We start from the raw sequence: 20,440 nt of genomic DNA, 5'->3' as shown, positions 1-20,440 counted from the left end.
AAATAGATTTGTGAGTGGTCTAGTAATTGCAGTCTGTTTGATAACACGCACCATACAAACTTGTATGCAGTGCGCCCTCGTTACTCACGGTTAATGCGTTCCAGGAACCACACGCAATTAGCGAATTACACGATATAGCAACAAACTATCTTATTATTTACAATAATTAAAAAATGTATGAACCCTCCCCATACTGATATTAAACCACTTTCTCTATTACATTTTCCCACACTCTGATAGACTGTTTAAAACATTTTAGTGTCTCACGAAAGTCTGAGACTGATGGAACGTAGCGCACTTCCAGATGCCGTCAGCCAATAGAATTAGCGTACGGTATCACGTGACTGTCGACCAAAAGTCCGCAATGAGGTGGAGTCGCAATCGTTGATGCGCGATCACGCTAGGGCGCACTATATATATATAGTATATATATGTGTGTGTATATATATATGAGTGTATATACAGTATATATGAGTGTATATATATATATGAGTGTATATATATGTATATATACACACGTATATATATATATATATGTGTGTATATATATATATATATACTGTATATGTAATCTCTTTCTACATAGTAACGTAGTATCTCCTGTGTTAATGGTCGGTTTTGAACCGCATCTTAAATCAGCCATGAAATACAATGGAACAAGTATTGATCATTTTTTCTTACATCTTCCTTATCCATGAAAAGATTGTTTTTAATATTTGTTGTGGCCCCTTGGGCCTTTCTGCTGACAGCATACTCCTTGTTTTCAAAGAGAAAAGCAGACCTAGAGAGAATACAAAAAGTAAATTAGCGAGGTCAAACAAAAACTAACTGAGGGAAGGGGAGCCTTGACATTGACCTGCAACATTTTAGGGGGCAGCTCAGGTTTGTGCCTGTCTTTTTTTTTTTTTTTTTTTGTGAGTTACCTCCTTAGAAGTTCTTGTCCAAGGTAACAGCTGGTAAAAATAACATAAAAATTTTCCTTGTTTTTGCAGAATTTCCTGTGTAAATCTGGTTTTGCATAGCTGCCCAGATTTTTATGTCATATTTGCATGGCTTACTGGGCATGTTTCGCCAGAAGGGGCATTTTCCACAGAAAGGGAGAAAATGTTCATCTACATTCACCTCTGGCCCTGTTATTGAACATCAGTGGAAGGAGCTGCACCCACGTCTCCCAGACGTTCCTGATGGGAGCAGATTGTCACATTTTTCTCTGGAGTTTCTGTTATCACATCTTACTACTGTTGATATTATTTGAGAGGTCTGAAGGGACACTGTTGCTCGGGAAATACTCCTGTCTGTCGAATCATCAGTGGCCTCATTGCTGAATCTTTACATTCCAGCAAGCTCTGTCCAATCACAGAGTGGCCTTTGTGACGTCACAAATACCAGTCTAGTAAAATCCGATCGTTTTGATTCGGTATCAGCCATGAATTCCTAAAACTCCAAATATCTATTGATGCAGTATGTTTACCAGATTATAGGAGTTGGTTGGTTTAGGGAGGACCACTATGTATATATGGAGACCTGAAGAAATGGGATTTTCATAATAGGACCCCTTTAACTTGGTTCTCTAAATTATAACACACTTCCCTGTACATAGTTGTTGTTTCCTCCCAGGTTGAGAGTTACCGAGTGATGACAGTTTTCACTTTCTCTTCACCTCACAAATGCACGAGTGAATTCCTGGTTGGTGTCACACACAGGCATATCTCAGAGGGATGGGAACACAACCAGATAGCTCAATCCCGTTGGTACTTCCACCATCAGTCCCTCAAAAAAAAAAAAAAGACATGTCACTAGATTTAAAGGCCCGCGGTGGCGCCCCAAGGAGGCAGGCAATCATTGTTGTTGAGCTTTGTTCATGCTCTTTTATTACCTCAGTTAGATTCACAGGAACAAACAGACTGATAACCACGGCCACTTGGAAAGCTTAGATTCTAGTGACAAACTGGATGGATTTCAGTCTTGTCTCTGTGCTGAATCGCCCATTCTCATCAACACAATTCCAATGTGGATTCTACTGCTGCTTGACTGTGGTGAACTATTTGGTGCTATTGGAATGCAGATTATTGGTTTGTGTAGTAAAATCAGTGTGCTTATTATCCTGTCATAATATCTTATCAAGTCTGAGTAACTATGGTGTACCTCAAGGTCCAGTCCTTGGATGATCTCCCCTTTCTCCTTGTACCCTTTAAACCGTTTGAAGGAGTGAGCTGATAAGTTGTGCTACAGTTGAATCTGATTGTACAGACTTTCCACTATTGAGGCAATGGAAGTCATGTATAGTGCCAGTTCTTCTGGCTGATCCTGAAACACAGCTGATTAATAAAACCGAGGGCGGGCAGGAAACGTTCTGTGTCTATATTCAGGACCACCTGGTGCTTTTATTTCAACATATTATTCACATTTTATAATTACCTTCTTTTTTTTTTTATTTGTCCTTATTCCACATGCAGCCAGGAATTATGGCAGGAGACGAGGTAAAATATAATAATGGGTATTATGTGTCACTTTTCTAGCTTAAATTCAAATCTGTCGGTCTTAATATTTTGACTTATGTTGTTATGGTGATTGGTGCTGCTATAATTATATTGGCTATGGGGTGTTGTCTGTTAAATGAATGCCATTCAAGCTCTAAATAGCTCTGCGCTTTGTATCCATAAAGTGACGTGATTGTCTGCATGATTGTTCTAAGTGTGGAGCCTTGCTGCAAGCTTGTGATGTGATCTTTTGCATCTGTCATCCTCGAGTGTGTGTGTGCGCTTCACTTTTCACTCTCGACCCTGCCTTGCTTTGTTGCTCATTTTCATGAACATGTTGCAAAATTCTCCAACCAGACGATGGTTGTTAGCGTTACATACAGTGGAAAAGCTAATGAGACAAAGAAGCATTTGAAAGCGTTGAATGTGATTCCCACTCGCTGCAACAGAAGCACTGACACAAGGCCTTGGACACTCTCACACATACTGTAAGCTTAAGCTAACCCCCTTGCATAAATCTTTATAAAGCAGCTCAGGGCATGTTGTATAGGAGCAGGAATAAGCCAGCAACGGCTTAACCTCTACATCACACACACACGCGCACACACACACACACACACACACACACACACACTCCGATGTGAAAATAGTTAGACTTACTCAGTGGGGGTTTACTGTGTTGTTGAGAAGACCTGCATGCACGTCCAGTCCTCCAGACATCGCTGGCTGTGTATGAGTCATAGCAGCTAATAAATGAAAGACGGTGTTTGGTACTTTTCTTCCTTTCGTTTTTGTTTCTGCCCATTTTCCTTTGCAATCTAGCCTTTACCCAAAAGCCTTTAATTTTTTTTTTATTTTGTATGTTTTGTTTTTAATCAGACAACATTAATGTTATTTAATTTATAATCCCCCCCTGGCCTCTGTCTTCTTTATACCCTTCACTCTCACTTGCACTGTTTCCACCTGACAGTAGGACATTTCCTTCCTTGATCCTACTTTTAGATGTCAAAGTGGTGTCAAAGACACGCAACATTTTGGTCAAACTACAGGTTATTGAAAGCATGCTGTGCCTTAGGAAATAGAGACTTATGTCAATGCATCATTGATAATGAGCTTTAGGCCTTAATGATAGCAGGTGATGTGAGATCAAGAAAACCTGGCAGGTGGATAACCACTGCAATGAAAAGTGAATGCAAATTTATACAAGACGAAAGTGATTTTGTCACCCAGAGATCTCTGTTCAGGAAGTAAACCCCCCCCCCCACGTCTTCCCTCTCACAGGCCACTCCTCTCTCTTCCCCATGGAGGATGGTTTTCCTGATGATGAGCGTGGCGATCAGGGCCTAGCAGGGCTGGGCTCTCCACACTGCTTCCCACACCAGAACGGCGAGCGTGTTGAACGCTACTCACGCAAGGTGTTTGTGGGAGGGCTGCCTCCAGACATAGATGAAGGTAAAAAAGGATGTGTTAAAGTTTTCTCCCCTGACCTGTGCCAGCTGTTTTTTTAAATATTTATTATTAATGTAATATAGAAAAGAGTGGAGAGTAAAGTTAGAATTTATTTTGTTTGTTTCATTTCAGATGAAATTACAGCCAGTTTTCGGCGTTTTGGACACCTGTTTGTTGACTGGCCTCACAAAGCAGAGAGCAAATCTTATTTTCCCCCAAAAGGTAGGTTTCAGAGTCATCACTGCAGCTTTATTTTACATTCTACCATCCATCAATTGCTTATTGTTTAACTGAAAACTGCTTATGATATATTTTAATCAAAACTTTCCACGTCTTAACCTTACCAGTGTGTGTGTGTGTGTGTGTGTGTGTGTGTGTGTGTGTGTGTGTGTGTGTGTGTGTGTGTACAGTCTGACTTTGTCTTTTCTCTTATGTGAAGTATTTTATAACCGTGGATTGTTTTTCTGTATTTTTATGCCCTCCTGCTGTGAATGCAGAATGTCTTTGTGCGTCCCCCAGCACCATGAATAACCGTTGTGTATTTTTGTGTAGGCTACGCCTTCCTTCTCTTCCAGGATGAGAGCTCAGTGCAGGCTTTGATCGATGCCTGCATCGAGGAGGACGGAAAGCTGTACCTGTGTGTGTCCAGCCCCACCATCAAAGACAAGCCGGTCAGTGGGAACACACCGTCAGCCTGATCTGCTTACACCTCCCACTGTGTCTTACTTAACTCAGTGAAGCCCGTTATTAGGACTTTTACTAGACTTCATAAGCAGCTGTATGTTTCTAGAGCTAAGATCTGTTGGCTCTGTGTCGACAGGTCCAGATCCGCCCCTGGAACCTGAACGATAGTGATTTTGTGATGGATGGATCTCAGCCTCTGGACCCGAGGAAAACCATCTTTGTTGGAGGGGTCCCACGTCCGCTCCGTGCAGGTATCATATTTTTTAATGTTATGTCCGTGTTTGACTTGCAACTAAAATGTCGGCGCGTGACACGAACATGTCTGCTGATGGGCTCTTGAGATACTTTAATTATGTCAGCAATGTAAACCGTTGATTAGCTGCGTACTGTAAATCACACGAGTGAGGCTAATTACACGTCCCCTTCTCACGTTTGATTAAGTTCCAGCTTTAAACCCAGTGCTCCTTTTCTATGAGACAGTTGTGTCGATGATAAGCATCAGGTTTGCTGGAGGCCGGAGCTAAAAAGAATCGGTGTTTGGGTGAAACCTGCTACACTGACCTTCACTGGTCCAATCAGGAAGTCCTTCTGTGGCGTGCTGGACTATGCAGAATGTTAAATTCGTCTTTATCCTGAGAAGGATGTTATTTGTGCTGTGCTAATATTTGCTATGCAGTGTTTTAGCCTGGTGTGATGACGTCTGTCTGTGGCGAAGGTTATAATAATCTCCCGTGCATCAAACATTGAAAATTTGCAGGGTTGTCTGAATCCAATTCAAACATTTATTAACTGTTGCTAAGAAATATACAGAATTGTTTTTAAAAAAAGGAACCCAAGCACAAAAACTTCTATTGATTTATTGTTGCGGTGTCAGTAGTAGACTACTCCCACACATTTCTCATTAAACTCCACTTAAAACCATCTTTGTTGATGACTTTAAGGTCTCAGATCAACAACTGTGTGCATGTAAAAGTCACATTATATTTCAGAACGTTTATGTTTTTTTGACTTTAAAGTTTTTGTGAACATGTTCATTAACTCTGATCTTTCCTCCTTTGCAGTGGAGCTGGCCATGATCATGGACCGCCTCTACGGCGGGGTTTGCTACGCTGGCATCGACACAGACCCTGAGCTGAAGTACCCCAAGGGAGCAGGGCGGGTCGCCTTCTCTAATCAGCAGAGCTACATTGCTGCTATCAGTGCTCGCTTTGTGCAGCTGCAGCATGGAGAAATCGATAAACGGGTGAGTGGAAAGAAAGGAGAGCCCAGTGTTTTTTGGCCTCCCCTCTTGGTCCCTTCTTTACCCCCCCCCCCCTTGCCTCTCAGATCTCACTTCCTGTTTTGTTCCCCACAAATTCTTCTTGCCTTTTTCTTCTTCCGATTCTATGCTATATACAGAACTGTTTTTCTCACTGGAGGAAAACTTGAATTAAACTAAAAAATAAAAAACTTATATAAGTGTGAATGGATTGTATCATTCCAGTGAGGAGTAAAACAGGAACAGACTCACTTTAGTAGCACAGAATGAAACAGAAGAAAGAAAACATTTACAGGCAGGTGGAGTTTGGTTAATGACTATAATGTTGCAGTCAGAGAGATTTAAGTCACATGACGTGTTTTTCCACATAAGCGCTGTTATCCATTGGCTGCTCGGATCACGTCCACTATTCTGTTACGCCTTCAAGCTGCAACCATCAGTGACTCACGCTACTGCCAGCAGCTCAGGACTCACTGTGTTGCAGTTAAAGGTTGCCTATAATCGACTGCAGTAGTATTTACTCTTACTCAAAGGAGGGGAGTGGAAAAGACAAGAAAAGTACAATGCCAACACAAAAATCAAGCGAAGCGGCAACATAAAAAAGCGGTATGAGTTGTTTTGTCATTTGCATAATTGGTCTGCAAATTTAGTAGCGGTTTGCTGACATTTGACTGTTAATGGCATAATCCCACAACACCGAGCAAGACGCCAAGTGACTGATTTACAAGTCTAGTGAGGTATAGAGAGGGACTGTGAAAACCAAAGAATGCTATATTGGTACTGTGTCATGTAAGGAGAAGTCAGCAAATTTAAATTAAAATTTGAATTAATAGATTTACAGGCAAACAATGTAGCTGCAAGAGGAGACAAGCCAGTGTCTTATTGTGCCGGTAAACATCAGTTTGCGTGAATTTTCTTTAGGGATGAGAGATTCTTATATTTTTGCAGTTTATAGAGGCCATCAAAGAAGATATCATACAAAATCAAATCAAACCTACATTTTTGTATTCAGTTTCATCTTTAATTCTGGACTGCCCCCTCTGGTTGTAGGTGGAAGTGAAGCCATACGTGCTGGATGACCAGCTCTGTGATGAGTGCCAGGGAACTCGCTGCGGTGGGAAGTTTGCGCCGTTCTTCTGCGCTAATGTCACCTGTCTGCAGTACTACTGCGAGTACTGCTGGGCGGCCATCCACTCGCGCGCCGGACGGGAGTTTCACAAACCCCTGGTGAAGGAAGGGGGCGACAGACCCCGTCACATCTCCTTCCGCTGGAACTGAGCGGACGACAGAGCGGGAGAGGCAAACGGGGGCAGGAGGGCAGGTAGTGCAGGAGTCGCAAATCATTGTACAAATAAATGCACTTTTCTGTTGCTGGTTCTTTTTTTGCGCTAATTTCACTGAAAGTTTTTTTTCTTTCTTTTCTTTTAGTTGATATACATATATATTTTCAAAGATAGAAAAGAAAAAAACTGGAATTATATCTAAATATGTCCAGATAGGAAAAAGATTTGTGGCATGATTTTATTTTTGCATTTGATTTTTGAAAATACTTTCACGACTCCTCGAAAAAAACAAACAAAAAACATATATTGGAAGGTTTGAGGTGTGATATGGTACTCTGCTAATCAATTTGACTTTGATATGAGCCACCCCGAAACAAATTCACTTCTTTTGACATTTGATTGACTTGTTTGTAGCAGAGCTGCTTTTTTTTTAATATTGCATCTCCAGAACAAACAGTTCATCATCGGCTGTTTGTCTCTGAGAGGTGTGATCAAGCTTTCTATTGATACGAGAGGCTCCAGGACAAATAACAATTGAGAATGACTTTGCTGAAGAAGAGTGCACTTATTTCCAATTCCAGGAGTGCAGATTCGACATACGAAACCCTTATTTGTTAACCAAAGCTGAATCTGAATACCCTTAGAGGAAAAGAGAGGGTCCACAGCAGGACAAAATTCATTCTTTTCCCTCCCACATCAAAGTGTTTGTAACTTTCTTTTATGATTTTCAATACAAATATTTTGATATTACTTGAACACCACAACAAAATTTTAGCAATGCATATTTGGGTTTTGATCTCCATTTTGACATACAAAAAAAAAAACTAATACCTCAAACTCAGCTGCTAATGTGCCGAATACCGTTAAAGAAAAGAATGACCTCCGCGAAGAAAAGCATCTTCGACCGCTGGTGTCCTCCTCCTCCCTCCCCCCCTAGAAAGATGGAAGGGGTGCAGCAGTCACACAACACTACTGCACTCCCCCAGAAAGAAGGGGTGCAGCAGTGTGGTGTGACTGGCACAGTTTTATACTCGTTTACTTCATCACCTCCTCATTTTTGTAATCCTACCTGGGGTAGAGCTAACGACAGAGTGAAGCGTCGTATCGTAAGCGGCGATGCTACAGGAGAGACAGATGGGATAAATGGTAAAAGAGTCCAGCTCCACCCCCCCATACCCCATCCACGTCGTCCTCCCTTTCTCCCTCCCCCTTGTCATGTCTGCCTGCTGCCTCTGCTGCAAAGCTAGCAGCAATAACAGAGGGTGAGGCCCCATTCTCATGGATCCAAGCCTGCTTTCCTGTGTCTGCATGCAGTTGAGGTTTGAATCCAGATCTGTCAGGACTGAAGTGAAGGTACCTTCTCCAGTTGGCCACCGTTTTTACTGCAGTTTTTCACGGGGGCTACCACCAAAGCGAGAAAATGCCCGACTTTGTTAGGTTTCTTTTGGAGTGCGTTAGTGCAGTTATTCCAGCTCATTACTGAATAAGTTCGACTTTGCGCCCCGGAGAGAAGGGAGCAATTATAGCTTTTTCTGATTTCTGAATTGTCAGCACACATTCAAGTCATGGAGGAATCGGCCCTTTTGGCGAACGCTACACCCTTTCTCCTGCCTAAGCTAGTCCAACTCAGCATCCAGTGTTTTTGAAGCATAAATGAAGATAGTCTCTGCAGTGTGCTCTACTACTAGACACTTGTTACCCACATGCAGTTTGCTCTTGATGAGTCTGTTCTTCCCAGTGGCTTTTGGGAACCAAAGATGGCTTTGGAGTAGTGGGTCATACTGTAGCTCATTTCTGGTTTGGTTTTTTTTTGTTCTGTTCTTCTCTCTCATTTCTCCAGAGATGTTGTTCATACATGTGTCTGTCAATTCTACGCAGTTTTGCTCAACTGACAAGCCCAGCAAACCAAAGATTGGCCTTGGAACATAGACATATATAGAGTATATTTGACAGTGTGGTCAAGACCCATTAGAACACCGGTGGTAAAACAACAGGACTTGCAGACACTCTCACTGGCTCCAAATGGAAGTGCACACCGGACAGGCATGGTTTTCTTTCGCCTCACGTAGGTCTGCGTGTTTGGGAAAGTCAAACGTGCACATTCACATAACAAAAGTAGAAGTAATCCTCACATTTGTTTGACGTTTGAAGTAACTCAGTGGCAACTTACTAGCCGAGCATTTAAATATGTCAGGGAGTTAGAACGGAAACTTGATTATCCACACTAGTGAGAAACGTATCCTCATATCGGCGTGGTGTCGTCGCACCAGTTTTGCACCCTGAACATTAGTTGTGTGGGTGTGGTAGGTGAGCATTTTAAGAAGTTAAAACACTTTGTGAAGAATTTGCTTTTAAATGAGATGAAAAAAAAGAAGATTATTTTATACATGGCCTGCTGATTTTTGGTACAGTGTTTTCTAGCTAAATTATTTTGTCATGCACATATAAACATTTATTATGCACTACTTTTCTAAATATTTTTTCTTTTTCCAACAGTCATTTTAGGCACATTTTTCACAAATGGGGAAACTCCTTTTTGCAATACCTCAATTTTTCACATTGTGAAAGGTAGCTTTTGTACTTTTGTTACTGAGAGATCTGCATATATGGAAATGTTCATTTTAAGAAAAAGAAGTTGAGTGATTTCAATATATATTATTTTCAATTATGCTTTTTATACATTTCAGTGCTGAGGAAACTTTACAACTAAGTGCGCACTTGTGTTGATGCGACTTCAGATCTGAGGAGAGACCAAAGTGTATTGCTCTCTTGGTCTTAGCTTTTCGTACACTAGATGTTTCCAGTCAGTCTGGTCAATAACAGCATGGCGAGAAATAAAAAAAAAAAAGTTGTAATTTGAAAATGATGTTAACGTCTCTAAACATTGATATAACTAGTTGGGAAATGGTAACTTCTGTCTTGGTTTCCTCTCCATAGATGGAGCGTAATTTATTATAAGAATGCAAATTCGGTTCACGCTTAATGCTGAATCTTGTATCACAAGAATGGATGTTTGGTGTTTAGATATTTTACTATTTGAAAAAAATATATATAAATATATATAAATATATATATATATTCTTGAACTTGCCAACTAGCACCTATTGTAATCCTTAGCATGCATGACTAAAAAGAGAAAATGACAAGTACATGAATTAGCTATTAAAATTAACTGTTGTGGTGTGCACCAAATGTTTCTCAACTATTAAGTTATTAAGGACACCCTTAAACCCACTCTGACCCCCCCCCCTCCCCTCCACACCTCACCCCCCCCTCCCGTCCTTTCCCCACATGTCGACCTCCTCGCTTCCCAATTCGCAGACCTCTGCAGGATGCACATGACAGAGAGATAAGACGAGAAACAAGACAGAAACTAACTTAAAATCCATTTTGGCAGTGCAGGACTCGCAGCATCCTTATGAACACTGTTTAAAAGACTTGAGAACTCATCCCCGCTGTCTGTCGAGGTGATCTTATGTAGACCTATCTGGAGGAAGGGGAGCTTAAAGACTTGAATGTGGTAAATGTTGCAAGTTAACTTCAAGTTGTTATGTGCAATACTTCTTTTGAACCTTTTTCCAGATAAAGACTCTTTGCAATGTAATTCTTTAATGCCATTTTTAATTGCAGACATTTAATTAAAGAAGATGTTAATATGTTTTTCACAGTCATTTTCTACTGTTATTGTAATCCTTTTCATGCTGGTGTTTGTAAAAAAGAAAAGAAATCAAACTATTTGTACTAATATAAATAATTGAAGTTATTTTTCAAACATTAAAGGTTTTGTGCTCATTTGCTTATTTTGTTTATTTTAAGCTACTGTGATTGATTGCATTGTAATTATTAGGTCAACAATGTATTTAGCCGTTTATTGGTATATTTTTAATTGGAATGTATAATTGATTTTTATAATTTTGATCAGATTTTTGTTATATTTTTGAGGTGAAGCTTTTAATATGTTAAAGTGTCTAGTTTTTACTAATTGCTATATTGTTCTCCACAATATATGGTTCACATTTTCTGAAGGAAAATAAATATTTAAATATTTGTCTGTTAACGATGTTACTTAATGGCAAGATTTGAATAGTTTTTAACTGTCTATGGGAAGGTTGTTGTATTTATTAATAGCATTTTTTACTTAAGATATCACCTTAATTTTTATTGTCATTTCACTTTATAAGTTCCTATTTTTGTATTTTCCTTTCTAATTAAGTTATGTAATACGGATATGTTCATATTTCTAGGAGTTGGTCTGTAGAAGTGCTAGTGAAAAGAAAAAGAAAAATCTAATGTTATTTAATTGTTTGCAGCCAACTATTTATAACAGTATGCATAATTTTTAAATATTTGTAATGTGAAATGTTGAATGAAATAAATCTTAACTGTGATGAAAATAATGTGTGGTTTTATGTCTTCAGCCTTTGACATTTAAATTTTCATTTTTTTCTTGGTAACCTGCTGTTGGATTTGGTAATGACCCGCCGTGTGACAGACAGATATGCTGGTGTTTATTTCATGGGTTGTTTGATGTAGTGACAGTCATCTTTGGAGGTTTAAAATCAAGAGTACAAAACTGGATTGGATTGAAGGGTTTTAGGCATTAAGCTGACAACTTCTATCTCCCATATTTAACTTCCTCCACCAGCATTGATGTGAGCGTGCTCAGTGAGAGACAAGCCACAGGAAATCTGATCTGATATCAAGGGCAGTTAGATTTGTATCTCATATAGGACCACCATATGGAAATGGTCCAAATCAGAACACATGATCAGAATAAATGTAATTGATGATATTCACACTGTGTGGAAAGCTGAGTCTCATGAGTAAAAAACATTTTTAAATTTAAAAATATAGTCTACTGGCAGTTGGCAAAAACTACTAACAAAAATGAACTCTTAGACTGAGGGACTGAAGACAGGATAAACTACATAGACTAAATATCTCTTCTGTTGAACGATATGAATGAACCTCCCATAACTTAGATCCACAACTGATGCTCCTTTTCTTGAACTACTGTGCTCACTTACTTTTCAAATGTGTTGACTTGGAACAGTCAACTTTTTTTTTTCAGATTTTTGATTCCTTTTTTTGGATTCCATTCCTTTGAATAACAGCGTTAAACATCACTCATTCAGGTCATTAACTCGTGGATCCATGAAAACAGCCGATTGAGTCCTGCTTTCTCCAGGAACAACTGAACAAGCCCACTGGTGACTCAGTAACGCCACCAGCTGGTTGCAAATTGTTACTTGCACTAAAGTGAAAGCTTTTCTCTGTGTCATGAATGTATCATTTAGCATATATTCAAGGCAACGTTCTGTACCAAACTGTATTATTACAAGACAAACAGCGGGCTTATGACGTAGAAATAAAGAGCTTTGAAAACCAACCTTTCTAGAGACAAGTCCTCCATCAGGAACGTTGATTTAACATGGACTGAAAACAGATCTCCTGTATACAAACTCATGATAACGAAAATTAATAACTGTTAAGTCAAAAATAGACTTGAGTAAATGTCGTTTGGTTTCTAAATTTTTGTAGTATATTTCTTTTGAAAAAATATTATTTTAATACCAATAGCAGTCAAAGTAACATTCAACATTCAAAGTAATTCTTGTAGTACAATGGCTGAGGGCAGCGCTGAGCTGAGAGGTCAGGTATAGGATGATCAGGTAAATTGAAGGAGCCTGCACGTGTGTGTGGGTGGAACAGATGAGACAAAGAAATCCATGCTGCAGGGTGACATCAGTGTGGAGGGCTACAAAGACGATGTTGGTTATCAACTGTCAAGTTATTTGGGTTTTTCTTGACATCGTTTCCGCCCTGACTTGAAAATGGCTTGTAGATGGACACAGAGGACGCTTTGGAGCAACTCAGCTCTTCCTTCTGCTATGCTTCTTCTGCTACGCTACTACTACCACTACATCTGCTGTTATTCAAAACCTGACTCATATTGTGAACAAACTGTGAAATGAAACCAGAAGGAAGAGCTGAGTTGCCCCAAAGCATCCTCTGTGTCCATCTACAAGCCATTTTCAAGTTAGGGCAGAAACGATGTCAAGAAAAACCCAAATAACTTGACAATAACTAATCACAATTAATGATTACATCAAGTAAAGCCACCATACTTATATTTTCACAGATCATCTCACTTAATTCCGGAGTTAGCAGTCATTCTACTACTACTGCTACTGCTAATAATAATAATAATATAATAATAATTTTCAATATTATTATTATTGTAATATATTATTATTAGGTCTATTATCAGACAGCTATGATATCAATAGTATTATTAGCTAGGTTAGTAATTATGCTAGGGACTAAATTGAATTAAAAGGAATTTTTATGGGTCGTAGCAGAGGAATAAACTAGTTCTTGCTTCCATAAAAAAGGCAAAACAAACAAACAAACAAACAAACAAACACACACACTTGTCAGTGTTTCCTTCAGGAAATGAGAGGATTCTGCTGTTATTACCTTATAACACAAAGCAAGCAGAGGAAGCTGTTTCTTCGATGCAGTATTGCTTCGGGAGCTCTCTAGAATAACTTCAATGTCAGATCAGTTCTGCCTGGAGGAAGAGGTTTGATTTCCCTCGCTTGTTCAGGATGAAGGGCCAAGATTTTGGCAGCAGGCTTCATAAGCTCCGGTAAGCCTGGCACGAACACCACTGGATGGGAAGCAAGGGACACATGATAGCTCTCATGTGGAAGATGAAAATATGCCCTCATTGTTTCTGCATGCAAATACACTCACTGTCTAGGAGGACAGGCAAATGTGGTAGTTCAGGCACAGGAACGATGAGACTGGAGTGAAGACTTGCTGGTAAGCAGGCCCAGACTGGTTTTAGTCATCGCCTCACATCCTCAGGTAGGTTAAAGGAGGTGTGAAGTCCCACAGATTTAACGCTGTTATAGGATGAAAAAAAGATTTCACTGAGACTTGTGCTTATTTTAAGAGAGATCAAGTCAGATGAGCACAAAAGCATCTTGTAGAGTCTATCGCTGTACTTGCAATATGGCCACCTCACAGATTACAGTACTGTAATGTAATGATTTTGATGACAACTATTTCACTTTGATGGAATTATTCAGACTCCTAAAATTCACTTATTTGCTGATTTGTTACAATGATCTATAAACTTGTAATTTTAAAAAATATATTATTTGTTCTGAGGATAATGTTTGTATCATACAAAATAACATTATTGTTAATAATTATAGATAAAAATTGAAATTCAAATAAATATGATCCAACATTTATTTTTCAACTTTTTTCCTCACAGACTGACGGTAGTTTTATTTTTAATCACTCACACATTCAACTGTGTGTTAGTCATGAAACCACTAGATGGCGCTCTACATCCAGAAAGTACATTCGGTAAACACATGGACTATGATGCTTTCACGTCCTATTAAAAGAAACTGAAGGTCTCTGGGGTGTGAATTTTCTGGTAGGATGGGACACTTTGGAAGCACAACTAACTGATTCTGAATTAATAACATGACTGTATGGAAATACAATAGTTAAATAATTACATAATTACAGCTTTTAAAATTCCTGCTGAAGTTTTCCGAAATCTTTTTTGATTTATGTTAATATACTTACAGTTTTAGCTCTCAAAGCTTGGCTTTCACGTCACAAAACCAAACACACACAACGAGTTAACGCTCGCTGCATCTGTCTCATGATACTTTGACCCTCACAAAATAAGTCTCCTTGATGACCTACTCACACAATCACATTGGTTTGATCATTACTTTGCAGGTTTTACAAGAAAAAAATGTAAACATCTCCAGCGTTACTATTTGTTGTATAAATCCTGCCATTGTCTCTGCTCCACTGTGGTGAAACAGAGAATAGAGCATCCTCCACACATTTTTTTGTATCCAGACAATCTAAACCACCACCAAAATCTGACGTAGTCTTCCTCGGGCCTTATTCTATTTTCTTCAGAACATTTAATCAAACTCTTTTTAAAAAACAAAAAACAAACCTCAACAACACGCCCGAATGCCACGACTTCAACTCCTAACCCAATCAGCAAGGATAAAATATTTACGAGTGACAGTGAAGGCAACATTTCACTTAGGCCAAACAAACGAGACTCCCGAAGGGAGAAAGGATCCCCCCTAGCGGCGGTGTGAGCGGCCGGGTGCAGTTGCTCGGTGAAGTCTGAGGTGGTGTTTACGAAGAGCTGGGCTGTCTGCTGGTAGGAAGCCTCCCGCCAGACGTCCACTTTGTGCCCGACAGCGCAGCGTCGTTCTCCCGAAGCATCATCAGCAGCAGCAGCAGCGGCGGCGCCGCAGCGCATCCTCCAGCCTCACCTGGTCCCCTGCGCGTCTCTCCGCCTCCGTCCACACTCACACGCTGCCGCAGCAGAGGACAAGGACGATCAGTCGTAAGTAACTGCTTTAAAGGCGGACGCATTTGTTTTAAGGTGTGGCTAAGAAAACTATGGTTTTAAGGGACATTTTGTATTCGTTTTTCTGTAAATATAGTCAAAGAATTAATACTGGAGGATAAAATCTTTAAGTCTTTATTACTCGCTAATTAATCTCGTCATATTTCTCGGCTAAACATTTTATAACAGTCAGATTTATCACATAGTATATTTTGCAGTTTGCTTAGGTGGCTTGGAATGAAGTTAAAATCTCCAACATTTTTTAATCTCCTGGTATTAGAAGCTTCTCTATTAACCAATCTGCAAGGTTTCATTGACTTGCTGTGGGGTAAAATCATTCCTTCCCAACACCTCCTCTGTTCAGGAGCAGTCTTCAGGAAAAGAAGGGGGGTATATAAAAAGGCGGTGAAACATGGTGAAACTGGGGAGTAATCATCAGGACAAAGGGGCCAAACCTGTTAGCGTCGAGGATGGCTTTCAGAATGTGCCCCTCATCACCCCGCTGGATGTGGGCAACCTCCAGAGCCAAGCACCTGACAAGGTGAGAGACTACAGCCTAATTAAATGGGCTTTACAGCATGTTTGTGCGTCAGTCTAGTCTTCTAAATCTCCCTTTATCTCTAATAACTCTTTGTTTCTATCACACCCGGAAACCTTCCCAGAACACACCCACTCATGAGCTTTAATCTGTTCACATATTTATTCTTCTCACCTCTCTCTCTCTGCCATGTCTTTGGTTTCGGAGCAGAAATTCAGAGACAGATCTGGAGCCAGACAGACTGTCATTTATCATCTTGACATAACTGTACCACAGTTCCTTAATCCAGTTACCATGGTGGCAGAGCAACATGGAGATTCTATTGGTGTTTCCATGGGGTCGGGACAGAGAGAGGCACTGATTGCTCGTTATGAAAATTAATGGAATTAGACAATAGGAAGCTCTCTTGCACATACAGTATGAAGGGACGGCAGTGGCTCAGCTGTCGAGCGGACGTCTTATGACCAGAGATCGGCCAGACATCAGCGGCTCGTTTCTCGCTCCGGCCAGACATCATCAGAGTGTGTGAGCTGACTTTGGGAGGTGTCATCTCGCCTCCTGGCCTAGGTGCCCTTGAGCAAGGCGCCGTCCCCTTACAAGCTGCTCAATTGGGGCGCCACCCGATGTCGCTGCCCTTCAGTCTGCCTCCCCATGTACTTTTGTGTTCCTAACTGCATGCTCGCTGGCCCTTTGTGTGTTGTGGTTGTGTTTCAGGGGCCTGTCCAAAAAAATCCTGTATCTAACACAAAGATATGTAGAGTGTAAAGAGTAATTTCCCTGTTACGGGATTAATAAAGTGGGTTTTCTTCTTCTTAATTATGCATTTGTTGCGGGGGATTTCATTCTGCAGCTTCATGAATTCATGTTTATACCCTGAGATTCTGAGAAAGGACTTGTTGTGGAACATGATGAATGTTCCATGCTGTATGTCGTGCATATATGGTACATTTGACAATAAAGCTGACTTTGACTTTGATGTCAACAGTCTCATAAAATTAAATCACTAGCCTGTTAGTTATAATCTTGTGTAAGTATCCAAATAATTGTATCCTCGCAGCATCATTGAAAAGTACACACTCAGACTGGCCTCAGATTACAGTTCAGTTTTACACAGAATTGGTGTTTAATGTCAACTGAACCCTACCCTCACAGTCAGTAAGTCTTTGACTGTCCTGATCAATCACCGATGTTATTCCTAGATGAAATCGAACGCTCTCTGGATTGCATTGCATCATTAAGATGGCACATCCTCCTCCATACAGGGAGACTTCAAGAAAGCCATCTCATTTATGTTGGAATTATTAATCATTGAATTGATTAGTGAATAGCGAGAAAAGTCAATGCTACCTTTTTGAATAATTGATTAGTTTCAACTATTTTTCAAGCAGATATGCCAACTGCCGTATGATCAAAGGTTATGGTTATTATAATGTCTATATAATGCTCACTACTTAGAATGTTATATCTTCACTGAAGGCCACAGCGCAGATGTATACCACCAAAGGCTGAGTTTAAATTACGGTATTTATAGCATAAATAAAACAGTGTGTCTTGACTTGTGACTTTTAGAGGTGCTGGTAGATGCATTTATTTTTTCCTTTCGGCTGTTTCCTTTTGCACTGAAGTTTAGAGTTCTTATTTGTACAGCCTTACAGAACGTGTCCTATTTGCTACATTCAGGTGTTGGTTACAGTATCATTGGCGTTCCCTGAATGCCCTAAAGCGCTTTTATAAATACATTCATTTATTTACACAGTTTTTTTTTTATAATGTAGAAGAAGGGTATTTTGAACACATTTGAATGTACATTTGATCTTTAATATTATTGCCCAAGCTTAAATCGCAATGGACCTTGTCTGGTCTTTATAAGACAACGCAATTTATTTACTTATTATTTTATTTATTTATTTGTGGTTTAAGAGTGGATGTCACATCATGTTCATCTCATGTAGAGCTGAGTTTACTCAAGGCTTTGTTTTTTTTGGTTAACGTTTTAGAGAAAGCTCTACCAACACCCCAAGGCAAAAAGATGACATCGAGCCTCCCTGCTGTAATTCTTCTGAGGGAGGCTTGTTTTTTTTTTTGTTTTTTCTTCTCCATTTCGAATACCTGTTAACTGGAGAGAGTTGTCTCTCATTGTGTTCCCTCACACCCAGCAGAAAGGCACACATGCATACAAATCGATTCTGTCAACAATCACCAGTTGTGAGCACATTAACAGAGATGCCAGCCATTATGGTCATTAAATCATTTACACTGGTTGAGATCATTGCTGCATATGTGACCAAAGCTATTATTGTGTTTCAGCACATACTGTATATGCAAAAGTGCATTTAAATGTCACAGCGCCATCTGATTGCTTGGGTGTTTTATTGATCACCTGGACAGCTAGATAGGCAGGCGGACTGTGAGTGGCTGTGATTTAGTTCTTATCTTTGACATTTGAAGGGACAAGAGGTCAGAGAAGAAAGTTTCCTGTTTTTTCGACTCAGTGCATTTCCTTGTATCCCTTAGGAACAAAGAGTGTTGTTGTCTTTGGATGCACTGGCTGACAGTTGAGGCAGATTTTGTATGCTACACAGCACCGAGAGACCGTAGCGCAGTCACTGCATGAGATGGTACTGCTTTTCCAGACAAGCTTTAAGCAAAAGTTGAGTGTTTTTATAATATATATGTATATGTAATTATGCAAATGCAGACGGGCTCCTTTGTTTTCCACAGGACAGTGTGGGAGTTTTAAAGGTCATTTGCTGTTAAATCTTTTAAATGTGTCTCTCGCTGCAAGTGTGAGAATTTGTCTTCTCGTCAAATGATGCATGAACACAGCAGAGGCCGACAGCAATAATAATTAAATCTGTAATTAGACGTCAGGGCATGGGAAGTCTGGATGATCACTGCCACAAGTATTTAAATGAAAATTTGTGCCTGCTGTCGAATACCGTATGATCACAATCTTTAAAATAACACATTGAAATATTTTGTCACCACTTTTTAGTACTGCTTTGCAATTCTTTCTTAAATTTACAATTTTTGAGACTGCAATAAATGTATTTTCCATTACATAGGTGTCAACAGTTGTTATTTACACTACTGAGAGCGATTACATCGTTATTTGAATGCCACGCCAAATTGTATGCAACCAAGAGCTGGAACGCTAATAAAATGCCCACAAACAAATTCACTGAATGCATTGTAGTAGCAGAAAGTGTATTCACTCTCATTTCCTGTGTAATGAATCAAGCTCAACCTTAACATTTAGTTCTGCACAGCCATTTATTTTAATGACAACAAATATGTGAGATAATTGTTCAGTCATCTTTCAGAAATAAATTGCCAGCCGTTGATCAGGAAGTTGTGCCCTAGCAGTTTCTCTTGACATTGGCCAAATCGCCTTCAGATGATGTGGAAGGCGCTCCAAATGATAAACTGGCCCTTTAAATGTGCTGCTGGCAGAAATAACACTCAGCTGTAGATTTTAGGTTGTTGTATGTTTATTTCTAGCAGACAGATGTGACAGTCACTTCTTGCGATACATTAACAGTTTTTACCTTTGAGGCAATTTTTCCCAGATCTGGGAATTTATAAACCTTAACATATCTTAACCAATTTCTGTTGCTTGTACAGGTGTATGGCTGTGATAGCCTGTTTAGTATGGCATTTCAGACCACCCTGCTCCAGCGACCTTTCCCAGGCCATCCTAGCCATTCCCAGGGAAGATGAGATATGACGACCCTTCGCTTGGTTTTGGCTCTGCCTGAGGGTCTCCTCAGTATGCATGGTCATCAGATATATAAATGACTAATCAGTATCCTTGGGGGGTTTCCCCAACCTGAAAGGAGTGAGAGCCAAGACCCGAAGGTCATGGGAGTTTGCTTAACCAATATACGTGTGTTTTCTAAACTTACTTTACTGGTGCAATGGCTTTGAGCCATCTGGGTCCTATAGTAGCAGAACGGGGAGATTTGTATCCTTAACATAGAGCCAAACGTTTATTCAGGGCCGATTGGCTTTTCCAAGGTTGCCCCTGTGTCTCCAACCTTGTTTGTGAAATTCAAAACCTGAATCTGAAATAAGAAAGGAACGCTATCGCTGGTCTTTCCTGCCCACGCCGGTCAGACTATACAATCAGCACTACTGCTCGCCAACCACAGACAATTACTCACACACAATCCGGTTGATGAGTGTAGTTTGTAGCCTGTAGTTTGTAGTTGTGAAATGTGAATTAGTGATTTAAATTTTTAAATTGTGAACATACAGTATATATCATATGTTAATGTTACAGACATGTTAATATGTATGTACAGTGGTATGAAAAAGTTTAGGCAACCCTGATAATTTTCA

General features: G+C 39.9%; 2 protein-coding genes across 3 annotated transcripts in view; both read left to right on the top strand.

The window, feature by feature from the left end:
* The window catches only part of cpeb4b (cytoplasmic polyadenylation element binding protein 4b), a 31,024-nt gene extending 19,482 nt beyond the window's left edge, over positions 1 to 11,542 (top strand). The window contains exons 6-12 of one of the 2 annotated variants that reach the window (XM_068330797.1): positions 2,457 to 2,480; positions 3,762 to 3,932; positions 4,062 to 4,151; positions 4,482 to 4,600; positions 4,750 to 4,864; positions 5,675 to 5,856; positions 6,922 to 11,542. In XM_068330797.1, coding sequence (XP_068186898.1) covers positions 2,457 to 2,480; positions 3,762 to 3,932; positions 4,062 to 4,151; positions 4,482 to 4,600; positions 4,750 to 4,864; positions 5,675 to 5,856; positions 6,922 to 7,149 — 929 coding nt within the window. In that variant the 3' untranslated portion in view covers positions 7,150 to 11,542. The remainder of the gene's footprint in view (positions 1 to 2,456; positions 2,481 to 3,761; positions 3,933 to 4,061; positions 4,152 to 4,481; positions 4,601 to 4,749; positions 4,865 to 5,674; positions 5,857 to 6,921) is intronic. The other variant, XM_068330798.1, reaches the window with a different exon arrangement.
* A 3,748-nt stretch (positions 11,543 to 15,290) lies between these two features.
* nsg2 (neuronal vesicle trafficking associated 2) overlaps positions 15,291 to 20,440 on the top strand; it is a 51,225-nt gene continuing 46,075 nt past the window's right edge. Inside the window, exons 1-2 of the mRNA XM_068331645.1 lie at positions 15,291 to 15,558; positions 15,926 to 16,102. Coding sequence (XP_068187746.1) covers positions 15,974 to 16,102 — 129 coding nt within the window. The 5' untranslated portion in view covers positions 15,291 to 15,558; positions 15,926 to 15,973. The remainder of the gene's footprint in view (positions 15,559 to 15,925; positions 16,103 to 20,440) is intronic.

Source organism: Antennarius striatus, chromosome 13 (genome assembly GCF_040054535.1).
Source record: "Antennarius striatus isolate MH-2024 chromosome 13, ASM4005453v1, whole genome shotgun sequence".
In the NCBI taxonomy this organism is placed as follows: domain Eukaryota; kingdom Metazoa; phylum Chordata; class Actinopteri; order Lophiiformes; family Antennariidae; genus Antennarius; species Antennarius striatus.
Note: the sequence above shows the minus strand (reverse complement) of the source record. Positions and strands in the feature narration are given on the sequence as shown.